Raw genomic sequence first — 17,550 nt, 5'->3', positions numbered from 1 at the left:
ACGAGATGAGTTTGACATCACAAAGAAATATCAACAAGTTGCAAAGGCTTACGCATTCTCTATCACCATATATTGAGGGTGGATAATATTTGTCTGCTTATAGATATATATATATATGCGTTTTGTCTATTATGTTTATATATATACATATATGATTATAGCATGTTCCTGTGTACTCCTGAAATACATGAAACCAAATTGCTTGCTTACAAACTACTCAATAAACTCAATGTATTAGTTCCTGCATAACTCAGCATCGATATAAAAGTCAGTTTTAGGTTTCGATTTCTCCAACGAGACTGTAAAGATGTTTATCATGTATTTCTTAACCTCAGACGTAGATAATTTGTCTTTAACTAAAAATCGAATAGAAACTTAATTTCGATAAAGAAAAAATAACTCAATAACATCTATTTCATTTTTTTTTTTTAAGAAACACCATGAACATCATTTTCTATCTCACAACAAAATTCATGTAATGGAGAATTTGAAAATGGAAAATGCAATGCAATGCAATACAGATAATAGAAATAAATACAAAATCATTATTAGTATTCTCTTTTGTGCTATTTGGAATGGAATCATTATGAGTTTAATATTTGAATGGGGTACGAGTTTTAGAGAGGTGTGATATGTTGGTAGCCAAAGTTTAGTGGCGGCTGGCCATGGATGTAAGTAGTTTTCTTCTTCCTATACATGTGTCCAGGTACCCTTAATCACTACCTACCCCATCATATAAGAGGGGTTTATTATTTATGCATAACTCATATAAGGGTACGAGTGGGGGCTAATTAATATATATACACACATATATTAGATATACGTATGCACATAGACATACACAGATATATATACACACTTGAAACAAGACATAATAATATGCAGTTCTCTTTCCATATTTTGATGGGGGTCAATTTTTTCAGGAGACATAACCACACCACCTTCCCCTTTTCAGATGCATATTTGTAGATGGGTCCAATTTCTTCTTTAAATAAATAAAAAGCCCCTTATCTTTCAAAACACCACACCTCACCCAAAAAACCATAGATTAAGACTAGTCAAATATATTATTATTATTATTATAATTATAATTAAAACCCATATAAAAAAAAACATACTTACATATGTATATATTCTCCATCTTCTGTTAAGATATACAGCACTCTCTAGACAAACCATCAACTACTCAAAAACATACATGACCCACAAAACCCTCCCTCCCTCTCTTTTCTCCTTCACTTATACCTATTTATGTATCTCTCTCATCTTTTAAAATCATGGCTGATGAAGTTTTTGTAAAAGAAAATAAAAAATGCTAATCTCTAAGCCTTGTGTGTTTAAGTGATGAGGAACACATTTATGCAGCCTATGTGCCTATGTACATATATTGCTTTCAACTTCCATATGAATATGTTCCCCACCTTACTTGGTCTCAAAGCTCCTCCAACCCTTCTCTCTCTCTTTCTCTCTCTCTCTCTCTCTCTCTCTCTCTCTCTCTCTCTCTCTCTCTCTATGTATGTATATACACGTAAGTATTTAAAAATATTTGTCAAATAAAAAAATGTGAATTATTCAACTGTTCGTTTGCTTGGTGAGTCCTTCAAACTTTATCCGAGATCATAAAAGATATGAACCCTGTAGAAGAAATTCAAAAATATGACACAAGTGAGCTCAAAATGTATGCGTGTGTGTATATATATATATATACATATATTGTGCCTATATAGCCCTGCTGTGCTACTACTGCTACTGCTGTATAGATGTCCAAATGGCTCTAATCATAGTGTAAAAGAGAGAAAGACTTTCTTTATTTTGCTTTTGCGTACTTGTGGTCAAGCGGGTATTCGCTGCCAATGAGGACCCACTTGGTTACCCTAAATGGGGACATGAAACGATGGGCTCAAAGGTTATATTTTTATTACCAATGAGCGCATACATATAATATATATATATATATACATGCACACATATGCACATATATATATAGATAGAGAGAGAGAGAGAGAGAGAGTTGAATATATAGATATATATATGATAATCTATATAGGATTGGACATAAACTCCTACATGGTCTTAAAAAAACAAAGTTTCTTTTTTGATTGGCCAAACAGAAAGGCAATTAATTAGCAAAGGAATCTATAAGCCATTGCTTAACGATGGAGATTTCTTGCTTTTAGAATCATCAAATCAGAAAAAGCCACCTTCATTATTTTTTGCTGATTAAGTTTGGGTTTTCTTCTCCCTTTTTGGTCCATCTTGTCATGTTTTCTATTGGGTTTCCTTTCATTTCAGAACTTTAATAACTTAATTTTTCACACTAATTTATTTGTATTTTTAATATAAATAATCAATTGGAATTAAATTTTTTTTAGAAATAAATTTATTCTAGTTATATAAAATCTCAATTTGCAAATATATATATATATATATATATGATGTAATACTTACATTCATTATGACATGCTACCATATGAGAGAAAAATATAATCAAATATAAGCATTCAAAAAAATCAATTCAAATATAGTATTTGACCGAATAACTCATTTAAAGTTATAAACCCATTTGCGAACTTGGGTTTTCCAACCTTCCATCACTTCATTCATTAAATATAGTTATATATAATATATATATATATATATGTATGCGTATCAACTTTTGATTAATGTTTATCTTCTCCTACATGCTAGCCCATAATCACAATGTTTTCATGCCTCTACACAAAGTGTAAACATGTCACTATAGACCTTGAAATATTAGCCCTAAAAAGTGAGCCGACACACTCATTTTATTGGTAAGTAGCATGTGATTTGTGGTCATATTCACAAACCCATTTGCTTTGCCTTCCTCACATATATCTTTAATTTAATCATCCCTTTTTAATTTTCCTTAAATTAATTTATAATCAATCATTTTCCTAAACCGTCCTTTAGTTTTCCAATTTGGGAAGTTATACTATTCCATTATATACATATTGGGTACTCTTTGTAGGCCATTCAATTCAACAAAGTGCTGACACTTTTATTTGCATCTCGTAACATATATATATATATATATTCTGTATCATGCATGTCACTGTAAAATCCAACCACAAACATGATTATAATCTAAACCTTCCTTGTTTTGTTGATTAAAGAATTAAAATTTGGTTTTGTTTAATTGTAATTATATGATGAAAAGCTATATGAGCAGGATGTTTTTAATGTTTGTCATCACCAGTTGACACCACCAAGATAATATAAGCTGAGTCCAGCTAGAGTCCAGCTGCTGCCTGCACCACCTTAGATTCTGTTGCCATCATCTTACCTGCTTTTAGCTTAAAAGCAGATTTCATTTCAGCCTTTTTTTTTTTCAAGGTAAAGAATTTTTCTAAAAGTGATTTACTGTGTTATATATATATATATATATGTATGTATTTGCATGAAACTTGTAGTCATCTAAATGTCAGCCATGCTCCTCCCTTTATCTTATTTTATAGTTTCTTCACTGCTGCTGTCTACTGTTTATTTCCGGTCTTTCAATTAATAGATTTACTTTTCTTGTAAATATATATTCTCCCTCTCTCTGTCTCTCTATCTCTCTATCTCTCTCTCTATATATATATATGTGTGTGTGTGTGTGTGTGTGTGTCCATCTGTATACGTGTACGAGAGAGAGAGAGAGAGAATATAAGTAATAGGTGTGTTTATTTATGAGAATGTAATATGCTTGTTTACTCTTTATATATACTTTGTTATGTTGTGTTACAAGGACAAAATTATATATATAGGTGTATATATATATACATGCATGTGTTATATATGAAGATAAACTGGTTTGTACATGTATATATTTGTGCCTGAGCATGGTTTTATACGTGTGGAACTTTCTGGTACTTTTTAACCGTTGGATTTTTAAAAACTTCTTATGCGGAATTTAATATTAGAGAGTATAAGTTAATTATTAAGGTTATTCATATTATACTACGATTTACTAAAGATGATTATATTATAATTTTCTGTATAATGAATGAAGAAGGCAGTTTGCGTCGTGGGTGTCCATATATATATATATATTATATTATATAGTGACAAAATAGTTGGGCGTAGAGCTTCCTTTTCTCGCAATGTACACACATAGATACCATTAATCTCTAGATTCTTGTTCCAGCAGGCACAGATTGGCTTGCAGAGCCATAAACAGTGTCTCTATTCACGAGGAAGTACAGTAACCGGTATATATACACACATACATGTACATACATATACACACGATCATTATTCATGAAGCAGCAAACCCATTACACTTACCTGTTCCCATGAAATATTGATTGAAAAGGAAGATAGTAATTACACCCATGCATGAAATCAAAAGGTAACTAAAATTAAGATTGATGTGAAATATTAAGTTTGAGTTTTAATGTACGCATGTATATATGCATACATATTTAAAATCACGTTATAAATCATTTAGATAAAAACATCAATAATTTCATATAGGGCGAGAATTCTAATTATTACAATAGTATTGATCATACACTTAGCATCGAAGATTCAAAATTTCATCTTGGATGACATCTTTTTAGTTATAAATAGTAATGATATAGCTATTATATATATATATTTATATTAAAAATAATATTTTTGATATTGATAATGATATCGAGTATGTTTTTCATTTTTTCTTAAAAAATAAGTTAGTGATTTCCTTGCAAAGTTATACTCAATTTCATACGTGAGAACTCTATTCAAGATCTCTTCTTTAGTTAGAGAATGACTCTATAGAAATTGATTTTTTTTATATAAATATATTAAGAGATAATTAAATTTGGCAATACAATATATAGTTTGTATATAATAATTAATTTTTTTTAGAAAAGTACGTTTAATATTTGAATGGTTTCAAAAAATTTAGCTCGTTCAAATAACATATTCTAGTGAATCAAAATGATGTTCAAAAGATTGTTTCAATTCTATTAGTGATGAAAATTCGAATATCACGCACTGATCAATCAAAAAAATTTCAAAAATTAAAAAAAAAAAAAATAGCTCTTTAGGGTCTTTTTTTTCTTCAAAGGAAACGAATAGATATAGAATTAGATTAATTCTTTAAATTATTTTTTAGATATTCCTCAATATCCTAAATATTACAGAGTGAGAGATGTTGATAAATAGTCATCTATTTACGAAAGAAATCAAAGAATTTTTTAGAGAATTTTAATATTAAAAAATTAATTGAATCAATTTTTCAAAAATTTAAGATAAAAGACAATACTCTGATCAATTATTTACTACTCTAACACCTCCTTTATGCATAAATCTATTGAACTTAAAGCGTGAATCGTGTATATGTTTACCGAACTTTATGTCAAATAAATTTTTAATAAAAATGAGGGAACATGGATTTAAATATAAAATATTGACTCTGATATTATATTAAAAACTAATTGAATTAATTATCTTAAAAATTTAAGTTAATAAAAAAATATTCATCAATTATTTATATTTTAACGGTTAAAGAGTTCATTAATATTTTTCTCCAACAGATGGTCAAAACTTACGTGGATTCGAATTTTAAAAATTTATTGCACATGAAAAGAAGTTGATAAAGAAGACCATAATTGTCAAAAAGCCGAAGTTAATGGTGCGTTAAAGTCATTTCCTTTTTTTTTTTTTTTGCATATGGTTTTCTTTAGTAGTATATGGAAAATGAAGTTGAATGTGGATAAAAGAAGTCTCATGGGAATTATCTATATGCATGCATTACGTTTCTTTTTTTCTTGTAGTAGTAAAAAGAAAGAACAAGATTAATATAATATACATATATACATATATATATATCAAGTTTTGATTCTCTTGAAAGTTGAAACAAGGTTATCAATATTATCTTTTGTACTAAATTGTTAAATATAGGAATGCAAAATAGCCTGCCTTTGACTAGCATAAATCTTAAAAATACTTAACCTTAAGATCAAAAATCAATCTAAATTAGGTAGAGCTCGACAAAACTGATACACAAATGTGTGTGTATATATATATGTATACATATTTGAGTAGGGTGTAGTTTACTAAGTTTTGGGGGAGTGAAAAATGATGGTGATATTCACTTTTGCAGCAATTAATGGTGGTTGTATGTGTCATACATGTTTTACAAACTTTGTTGTGCATGAAGTGGTGAACATATTAATATACATACATACATACATTTATCGATAAAGCTAAGTAGCTTTTCTTTCTATTTATTTCAAGCTTTGGATAATTTTCTTTCTTTTTCTTTTGGTTTGTGACAATTATTGTGAAGACAAGTTCTGATTGTGCCATATATTTAGTGTTGGTACTAGGCAAGTACCAGCATCATGATGATGATGATCATGATGATGATGATGATGATCTTTGTAGTGGTATATGCAATGCATGTCATTTCAACATCTGTCTTTATACATATTTACATACATATACATACATATATATATATATAAAAGCATATATGTATATATGAATATGATATCATGATGGTTTCTTTGTGTGGGCAATTCTCCTTCTTGGGGTTGTATACATGTGTCGGCAAGATAGCTTGGCATTAATTAATGTAATGTATAAAACAAAACAAAAAATTAATTAGTACAAAATGAATTAAGCATGATAATTATTGTGCCTTCTTTAACCCCTTTCAATATAGATTATGAGTTATGTTTTTGTAGGAAGATTATATTATATGTTTTTATTAAAAATTTATATTACTTACTTAATTGACGAAATATATACATTTTTATTTTAAAAAAACTAAATAGAATTTAATAATTTATAATAAAAAAATAAAAATTTGTCTTTAATTAATCACACACATATATATATATATATTATTTATGCTTATGAATCCAATAATTCAGTAGGTTGATAAAACAATTCTTTTCAATGTTATTTTCAAAATATTATCATTTAAATATTGATTTTCTCAAAAATAATGCCGACATAACAATTTAACTATTGATTTCATGTTACCTTCGATTGCTTAGAAAACTATCATTCTTCACTACACACACACACATATATATATATGTATATATATTATAAGTAAACTAACTATATATGATTGGCTAACTAAGAGTAGATGAAGAGATATTTATGTTTGTACAACATTTAGAGATAAAGTTCAAAGTGCATTAGAAAGTACACATTGACATAAGTTTGAAGATTCCAACTAAGATAATTGATCGACATGTAATTTTCAAATATTGATAAGATTTTTTTTTTTTTTTTTAGATCAATAGTGGGTTGAGAGGATCAATTAGTGATTACTAGGCAAAAAAAATTAAAGGGTAAGGTGTATATAGTGTATATATACGTGCGTGTATGTGTGTGTTGACATAAAATAAACATTATTGTGTGGCCTATATAGTAGCTAGTAGCTTTCCTATAAGTGCATGCAAGTAATTAATAAGTGTGTCTTAACATGAATACGACACCCTGAAAAAGATTGAAGTTATAACTTTGTAAAAATATCTATTATTCATTAACACTAATTTAAATCTTCTCTTTGTCTTAATTATTATTATATTCTTAATAATTATTCTTTAAGTTTACATATTATAGAAAACAGAATAATTTAACTATTCATTGATATAATATAATCTATTATTCATTTATTAGATAATGACTCTGATTTAGTCAAATATTGACAAGATATTTTTCGATACATTAAAAAATACAAAACCAATTAACGTAAAACTCTTATCTTTTCATTAAAAGGACAAAACATAACTATTAGGTTAAGGTTTCTGATTCATGTAGGTCACATTTTGTCGATCAGTTTTAAAAATTTTATGAACTTCTAAATTGTTTAATATATTAATTGTGGCTCAGGTTCTATCACTTATAGATTAGACTTATATTGATGTTGTATTAATTAATTTAAAATTTTGTTTCATCTCTATAATATTTTTGTTTTAGTAGAATAATTTGAGTACTCTATTTTGACATATTAAATTAATTTTATTCAAATCACATCATTTTTTTTCTTTGTAGAAACTCTCAATTAGAAAAAAGAAAAAGAAAAGGTATGTATATATGTATATGTATATATGTATATATATATATATATATGAGGGTATTGAATGAATCATTGCATGAATTGGAAGGTGAGCTATCCTTGATGTAAGTAATTATGTGTTGAAAAAGCAAATTACCATGCAAAACAATGATTTATATTCTACATCAAAAGTTGTGAAATTCAACACAATCTCCGATGCCCCTTTTGAAGTGTCAAAGAGTTAAAAGCCAACTCTTAACCCTTTGACTATTACCATTAAAAAAATACTTAATTAATTAATCCCATGCATTAATTTTACTTTTAATATTTACTAAAGGTAATAGTAATTTTTTTTTTTATTTTATAAAAAGATATAAAATACTAATTTTATATTTTTACAATTTAGTGTATGTATAGAATTTAAATTTGTAATTATTAGTTCATTCAATTATATAAAATGGTATTACTAATAATCTATTAACTTGGTATTTTTTATAATTTCATTATTCTTCATAAAAAATTATATATTATCTTCATTTAGAGTTTATATGATTATTAATTTACGGACGTGATTTAATTACCATAATTAACATCTCCTTTATGTGGACTAATTATTTTTAATTAATTATGCCATGGTTAATCACACATACTTACATGCACAAATAGTCAGATTTACAAGGCAGAATCCTGCCTTAACGATAGAGTGATTATATTTCCTTTATAGATTATATCAAATGTCTCTCCATGTTAGTACTGTGCCTCCAATCATATATTAATTAATAAAATTAATTAGGGACCACATCATGGGTTTCTTAAATTAATTATTTTATGTTTAAAGTGCTTAATTTTTAATTAGAGTATAATTAATTAACTAAATTATTTTTATATGTGCTAATATAGGCTGGTTTATCTCATCCTCGTGCCCCTCAAGATTTTTTCCACTTTCGTGAAATATTTTTCACTACCCCACATGTTGTTGATACTATGATTCATCAAATCTCGATACACACACACACACACACACATATATATATACATACATGTATATATTATATACACGAAATAGTATTATATAACTTTTAGCTAGCAGCTAGGAATTCACGTGCTTTAGGACTCTGTCTTAACAACTTAATTAATAATTAATTCTTGATTAATTAGAATGATTATATATATAACAATCAATTAATAGTCGTGAATGGGTGAAGCTTTAAGGAATTTTACATATTTCAAAATATGTGTATATGGGAAATTACTTAAATATTAATGAGAGAAAACCAAAATAAAATTTATAGATATATATAAATATATATATGTGGATATATATGTAAAGCTGGGATAGTGGGGGACAAGAGGGACGAACAGGGATTTGAGGAAACGTTTATGATTATAATTAATTTTGAGGAAACGTTTATGATTATCTTCAACCATTACTAATAATAATTAAATTAGTTAATCCCCAAATTACTATATATTAATTAGCCACTAATTAATTGCATCCCACCATTTTTCTCGTAAGTAGAAAAACAAAATTATATTATATACCGTATACGAAATAGATTAGAATATCTGTAATTTATATTAAAAAGTCAACGGTCAAAGATCTGCATTACTGTTTCTGTCTCCCACACACACCACACTCCCTCGCATTACACACACATTCTTCTATCTTTAATTAATTTTTAATTAATAATTATAAACATAATTCTTAATTAAATTAAAAAATATATAAATATAAATGGGACATTCCCTAAAAACCCTCAGTCAAACACCACAACCTCCCACTTGGGTGCGGTCCTACCTGCATCGGTGCACCCGCCCTCCCACGATTTCTTCCTCCTCAAACCAAGGACACTAGACATCCACCATAATTTTATTTACTAATTATTGCTTTTTACTAAATTATCTAAAAAAATATTTATAATTAAAAATTATAAAATTCTTTTTTTAATATTTTAAAAGAAGCTGTCTACAAATAATAAAATATAAAAAAAATATTGTAATTGCTTCAGTTAAAATTTTTTTTAGTAATTTATAAACGGTGAAATTTTTATAATAAAAATAAAAATTGTATGTTGTCATTCTAATTTCCTTTTACCTTGATTGGTTTTTTTTTTTTTTTTTTTTTTCCGGTACATGTCATGTGAGCCGTCCGATTGGAATACCACACGGGCGTTGACCGGTCAAGGAAGTGGGGAAGGGCAACACGTGTGATAATTCACGGGGGTGTTTGCTGGACAAGTGGCGACAGGGGCGGGGCGTGCACACGTGTCAAAAGTGGAGACATCATTGGTGGAGAGCAATTTAATGACGTGGCGATGACATCAGCTTTCGGTGGAGCTCTTTGGCTTGACCCAACAACAGCCTCTCTTGATTTCTGGGGAGGGTATACGATATGGTGTGAACTTTCGGTGCTCTATGCTGACGTGGCGATTTTTGCTGCGTAGATCGCCGAGGATTGACTCCTCCAGTCGACGTCTTTTTTATTTATAAAAAAAAAAATTATTATTTTTTTAATTTATGAAGATTTTATAATTAGAATGAATTATAGTTTTTGAAAGATAATTTTAGCTAATTAATTTTTTTTAAATTTAATTCCCCTTTTAATTTTATTGCATCTAATTAAATTATATATATATATATCATCCATCGTATTAATTCTTCTGATTAAATATTAATTAATAAATAAGAAAAAGGTCACGTAACCTCGACAAGGATCATATATATATATATATATATTATGTAAAAATATGTGTTTTTTGTTGTGTCTTAATTTTAATTAATATGAAGAGGCGGCAAGAAACATATATGTGCGTGCTTTATAGACCACGTATGAATTGTTTGACCTTTAAAACTTGTATCTATATTTGTTAGGTACACTATACATACAACGACACATGGAATCAAAATGCTTCTATGAACGAATATTAGCTTCTGATATACATACATATAATATATATATATATATATATACACACACATATATCTCACAATGTTACAGTAGTTCTAAGAAGATGAATAAGAATTCTATGAACGAATATCAGAAGAAGAAGAGACCATGCTGCACTCGTTGCAACTATTATGGTGACACCATAGTGAAACGTTACAATAGAGCTTATACGTATATATATATATATATATATATATTCTAAAAAGGTTTATATAGTTACATATATATATATATATATCAAATAGATTCAATGGAAAAAGCTAGAGGAAGCAACGTATATCACTAAAAGTACACTAATAATATTCAACATTTCGTGTTTGTACCAACAATTACACAATATTTATGCATACACGGAGACGCCACTTTGATCTTAATTCAATTTTATAATATATATATATATATATATATATATATAATATCTTCATTGAATGATCTACCTAAGACATTAATTTCATGTCACGTATTATTTAATTTTGTAAGAATATATATTATATACTTGTGTCTCTGTGTGTGTGTGTGTATATATATATATATATATAGAGTTATTTGATGCATCAATCCAAACTGTAAGATCCCTCGATCCATTGACAAAAAGGGAGGTGGGGGGTTGGAAGAAACATATATATTTGTAGGTTTTTATTGACTAATTCATTTTTTGTCTGTCAATGTACATTGAACTTCAATTTTTGGTAGTCAACTTTAAAATAAATGTCAACAAATATACTTTAAATTGCAAGTAACCAAAAAAGAAATTTAGGAAAAAAAAAAAAAGAAACTTTATGTATTTCAACGTCCGAATTAATCCGATAAGTTCTAAAATTAATTTTATTTTTAAATTTATAAAAAAAATTTAAGTGATTTTTTTATAATATTGAGAAATTTTTTTCATAAATGATATATATAAATTTTTTGTTAATATTTTGCATTTTATGGAGTTTGAAAATTATAAAATTATACTCATCGAAGGTGATTAATCCTTAATAAATATAAGGACGAGAGTCATTTTATTTATATCATGTGTTTTCTAATAAAAATAAATATAAATAAGAATTGTTTTTTAATTTTCTAATTTGTGTTCAATAAAAATTTTATATATTATCATCTAAACAAAATAAAATAGTTTCTATTAGTTCTACAAAAACTTTCATACAAACTTATATTTTGAAATAATTTTACATATGTTCGTGGCTAAAATTATAATTCAAAAATTAAATTAATAACTTAGCAAGTTAGTAAATTTGTATATCTATCAATAATATTAAGAAATTGGACCGACCAATTATAGTAATTAATCAAATAATATATATATATATATGTTTTAGAAAAGTATAGATTTAGAAGTTTTGAATAACGAAAATAAAATCAAATAACACGGAATAGTTTGGCTTTAGCTAGCTTTTTATCTTTCTCAAAATATATATATTTCTTTATTCTAAAGGTTATACCAATTATTATTATTATTTTCATTATGAACATAAATTTTAGTTGCTGGTCTATTTTTTCATCCGCAGTGGTCAATTAAGTTTGGTTAGGTTACCAATCTTTTGATCATTTCTCAAACTTCCCTTACTTCTTTGCATATACATATGTATATATATATATATATATATATATATATATAAACTAAATTAATTAATTGTAAAATAAAATAAAATAAAAAGAACCCAATATAAATATATTTAATTATCCATATATTTTATACTCATTTTTTTTGGGGTAAGTATACATTATTACTATTATAATAATTATTATTGTATAGAAAAAAATACCATGTTTTGTATAATTGAGACAAGTATTAATTTTCATATTTGCTCCAAAGGTTGAAATAATTTAAAAAGAAATTATTAAAATCGAATGGCTTTTAAATGCACCACATGTTTCATAATAATTATTTTGGGGAAGAAAACTATTTTCAAAAGGGTTGACTTAAAAGTCAAACAAATTAATCTTTATCAATTTTTATGCTATATACTTCATACTTGAGATTTTTTTTTAAATTTGTATTTAATGTTATTTATTATATTATACGACTAAACAAATAAAATTATGAAGCATTACTAAAATTCAATGACTGTAAAAATTTATTATTTTATAAATATATTATATATTATCAGTATTTAGATATAAATATCTAATTTATATGTATCGATAGAATTACAATGATAATTATAGTAAATTATAACGTATCAAGATAAATAAAATAATTTATAACTATAAAATATTTTTAATTAGAGTAATCAAAATTAATTAAAAAAATTATGTTCTAACTTTTTTTTTAATTTCAAAAACTAAAATTACAAATGGGTAATTTAATTGGTATAATGAATTAGATATTTACGTGGTATAATATGATAAATATATTAAATTAACATAAAAACGAGCAAAAAATAAATTGATCCAATTAAAATTAGTTAATTTTAATCATGAGATTTAATTATTTCAATTTTTTATATTATTTAACTTATGATGATAAATTTTAATATATTTATAATATTAAAATTGTCAATAATATATATTTTGATCAATGATAAAATGTCAAGTTTAGATAATATAATAATTGTTTCTAATTTTATTACTAAACATATTTTTAAATCAATAATTAAACTAATTAATTATTAATTAAATCAACTAATAGTGTACTAATCAATTCGGCTTTAATAACTAAATGTAATTTTTATAATAATTACGAAAAATCATAAACGATTATTTGCCGATTAATTTCCGAGGAAACGAGCAACTACAATGAAACTACGTGAAGGCACTAAACTTCCATTTGCACACGTGTCAATCTATGGAGTTTGGCAGCCAGCTGGCAGCTCCAGTTTGGATACGCGAACAAGAAACCCCCTAAACATTTACCGTACACAACTACTGCTACACATATACCGAAACGATTCTCGTGATACATTGACTCAAAAACTCGCGAGAAATATCAGGCGACGCCGTTTGTGGCTGCCGGTATTTTGTGGGACACCCGCGGTACAAGCGCGGTTAAATTACTGCGGGTTTACCGGGAAATGCCGGTTCTAATCCGGTTTTCTTCAACCGAATGTTGTCCTTACATGGAAACAAACACCTTGATTAATAGACAAGCACACCGTGCGCAATGAAACTTAGCTCTGCAAAAAGTCAAAATTAAAATTTAAAATTGATTTCTTCGTCTATCTAAATAAAATAAAATAAAATTTAAGAGGGTTTGATAGTACGACAGGTGGGTTCATGGGATTATTGTGAAACCATTGGTGGGTTAGTATATGGTAAAGTTTTGTTAGCCAAAAATTTAGAAAAAAAAAAAGGGGGTTATAAGTGGAGTTTGACTTATTTGTGTAGTTAATAATAAGCTTTTTTTGGGAATTTTTTAGTTATTTAGAGGTATTGATGTTTTGTAAATCTTTATTATATTTTATTATAATATAGAAGTTTGCCTTTCCTATGTATACTATTTAGCTTTTTAAAAAAATATATATATATAAAGAAATGAACATAAATGCATGGAAACTCCATGTTCTTGTGTGTAATAGAAGCATGCTCAAAAGAAGAATGAATTTACATTTATAGCCTCCATGTTCTTGTTTGTTTACTCCATAATTCCCAAAATGAAGCAAGCCTCTACCTTTATATAAACCCACTTCTCCTTCTCTTTTTCCCTCACACCGACTTCTCCCAAAGCCCAAAAAACACAACTTCATCACCACCCAAACACCTTCATCTTCATCTCTTCTCCTTCCTTTTTTTTTACTTTTTTAGAGGAGGAAAAACAAATAACAAATTAAAAATTCAATTCATCATGCCTGAAGCACCAAAAACCAACTCCTATAACCTCTCGGAGAAGAACAAGAAGATGCTTCAATTCATTGAAGATGTCACCATAAACGCCGACGAGGTTCAGAAAAAAGTCCTCGAGGAAATCCTTTCCCGCAATGCTCACGTCGAGTACTTGCGGAAACAAGGCATTTCCGGCCAAACCGATCGAGAAACTTTTAAGAAACTCGTCCCTGTCATTACCTACGAAGACGTTCAGCCTTACATAAACCGCATCGCCAATGGCGACACCTCTCCCATCCTCTGTTCTAAACCCATTTCCGAGTTTCTGACCAGGTGGGTAATCATTTCCTTCGCATGGATTGATTCCTGGTATTGTTTTGGTTACTGGGTCGATGGAGTTTTCAGGTGGGTGTATCTAAAAATTGTGTCTTGATCATTTTTTTTTTTGCAGCTCGGGAACATCCGGCGGGGAGAGGAAGTTGATGCCGACGATTGAGGAGGAGCTTGACCGAAGATCACTGCTTTATAGCCTGTTAATGCCTGTGATGAGCCAATACGTTCCTGGCTTAGAAAAAGGCAAAGGAATGTACTTTTATTTCATCAAATCAGAAGCTAAGACACCCGGTGGTCTACTGGCTCGTCCGGTGCTCACTAGCTACTACAAAAGCTCCCATTTTAAGGACAGGCCATATGACCCTTACACCAACTACACCAGCCCAAATGAAACCATTCTCTGCCCTGATTCCTACCAGAGCATGTACTCTCAACTCCTCTGCGGCCTTTGTCTCCATAAGGAAGTTTTAAGGGTAGGTGCTGTTTTCGCTTCTGGTTTCATCAGAGCAATCAGGTTTCTCGAAAAACACTGGCCTCTCCTCTGTAATGACATTAGGACAGGTGTCCTAGACGCCCAAATCACAGACCAGTCTGTCCGGGAATCCGTCATGAAGATCCTTAAACCTGATCCTCAGCTTGCGGATTTCATTGAAGGCGAGTGCAGGAAAGAGTCATGGCAAGGGATTATAACCAAGCTCTGGCCTAACACCAAGTATATTGAAGTTATTGTCACTGGCGCCATGTCTCAGTACATACCGACTCTTGATTATTACAGCAATGGCTTGCCGCTTGTCTGCACCATGTATGCCTCGTCTGAGTGCTACTTTGGTGTCAACCTTAAACCTATGTGCAAGCCAAGTGAAGTGGCTTATACCCTTATCCCCACCATGGCTTATTTCGAGTTCTTGCCCGTTCAGAGAAATAATGGAGTGACTAACTCCATTAATGTTCCTAAATCACTCAATGAGAAAGAACAGCAAGAACTTGTTGATCTTGTTGATGTCAAACTTGGCCAAGAATATGAGCTCGTTGTCACCACCTATGCTGGTATAATCTCATTCTCCTATCCTTCTTCCCATCACATATATATACCTATATAAATGTATAAAACAGTGGTATAGTTTGTAAAGGCAAAATAGTTAATGGGTGGTGAATTTGATTGTTGCTGTTGCAGGGCTGTATAGGTATAGAGTTGGGGATGTGCTGAGAGTGGCTGGATTCAAGAACAAGGCGCCGCAATTCAATTTCATATGCAGGAAAAACGTGGTGCTGAGCATTGATTCAGACAAGACGGATGAGGTTGAGCTGCAAAATGCAGTGAAGAATGCAGTGAATCATTTAGTACCATTTGATGCAACTATAGCTGATTACACCAGCTATGCAGACACCAAAACAATCCCAGGACACTATGTTTTATACTGGGAGCTTAGCCTGAACGGGTCAACTCCAATCCCTCCTTCAATTTTTGAGGACTGTTGCCTCACAATTGAAGAGTCACTCAACAGTGTTTACCGGCAGGGGAGGGTGTCTGACAAGTCAATCGGGCCGCTAGAGATCAAGATTGTTGAATCAGGGACATTTGACAAGCTTATGGACTATGCCATTAGCCTTGGTGCATCAATAAACCAGTATAAGACACCTAGGTGTGTGAAGTTTGCACCCATTGTTGAGCTTTTAAACTCAAGGGTTACGTCCTGTTACTTCAGTCCAAAGTGTCCTAAATGGGTTCCTGGCCATAAGCAATGGATGAACAGCAAGAACTGAAAAAATAACAAAATAAGGGTTGGTTTAGCTTAAGGTAGAAGAAGATGATCAAACTGCCCTTAAAGTTCCCATCTTTGGTAGCTTTTGTTATTTTTTCTTTCATGGAGGTTCATAAGAACTGTTTTTGTGATCATCTTAGGAAAATGCTAAGGACCCTTTTCTAGGTTAATTGACCCTCCCCCTCTCCCCACCTCCTTCAACCCTTCCTCCATCTTTTTCTGGTTTTATTATTATTATTTTTTTAATATGCATAGAAACATTTGGATTAGCAATGTACAAAAACAGTTCATGTTTCAAGGAAATTCTCCCTCTTTCTTTTTCTTCTTCTTTTTTTTTTTTTTTCAAAATTTTATTGGGTATTTGTTTAATTCATCTTGATAATTATTGGTAATTTATGGAAATTATTATAAGATTTTCTGAAATAAGCAACTGCTATGAAAATCCCATACTTAAATTAATATTCTTGGAAAAGTATACCAACTTTTGACATGGTGATTTTATATACAAAAACTATATAGTACAGCAACTTTATCAATTAATATATAATTACAAATTTAATTAATTGACTATAGAATAGACCCATGTCCTAAATTTCTGCATAAGTATACAAAATGTCAGTTTCAAGAAAATTAACAATTGCAAAAAGAAAATGAATGAGTTTGTTCTCATGCAATTAATAACTCAAGCATTATATCCTGAATTTAACAACAAAATGTTAATTTATGATCTTCTTCTA

General features: G+C 29.0%; 1 protein-coding gene across 1 annotated transcript; it reads left to right on the top strand.

Annotated features, from left to right (window-relative positions):
* Positions 1-14,587: 14,587 nt before the first annotated feature.
* DFL1 (Auxin-responsive GH3 family protein) lies at positions 14,588-17,134 on the top strand. The gene is made up of 3 exons (XM_022040976.2): positions 14,588-15,050; positions 15,169-16,097; positions 16,225-17,134. The coding sequence occupies exons 1-3, from the start codon at positions 14,740-14,742 to the stop codon at positions 16,812-16,814; spliced, it is 1,830 nt and encodes a 609-aa protein (XP_021896668.2). The 5' UTR covers positions 14,588-14,739; the 3' UTR covers positions 16,815-17,134.
* The last annotated feature ends 416 nt before the right edge of the window (positions 17,135-17,550 follow it).

The sequence above is a fragment of the Carica papaya genome, chromosome 4 (assembly GCF_054855325.1).
Source record: "Carica papaya isolate Zhongbai chromosome 4, ASM5485532v1, whole genome shotgun sequence".
Taxonomy (NCBI): domain Eukaryota; kingdom Viridiplantae; phylum Streptophyta; class Magnoliopsida; order Brassicales; family Caricaceae; genus Carica; species Carica papaya.
This window is presented reverse-complemented; position numbering and strand designations above follow the sequence as displayed.

What these genes read in the sequence shown, in the direction of transcription:
- DFL1 (XM_022040976.2), top strand. Translation starts at nt 14,740, where the DNA reads ATGCCTGAAGCACCAAAAACCAACTCCTATAACCTCTCGGAGAAGAAC. An exon ending in ATTTCCGAGTTTCTGACCAG is followed by an intron (nt 15,051 to 15,168) that starts GTGGGTAATCAT and finishes TTTTTTTTGCAG; the next exon opens with CTCGGGAACATCCGGCGGGG. An exon ending in CGTTGTCACCACCTATGCTG is followed by an intron (nt 16,098 to 16,224) that starts GTATAATCTCAT and finishes TTGCTGTTGCAG; the next exon opens with GGCTGTATAGGTATAGAGTT.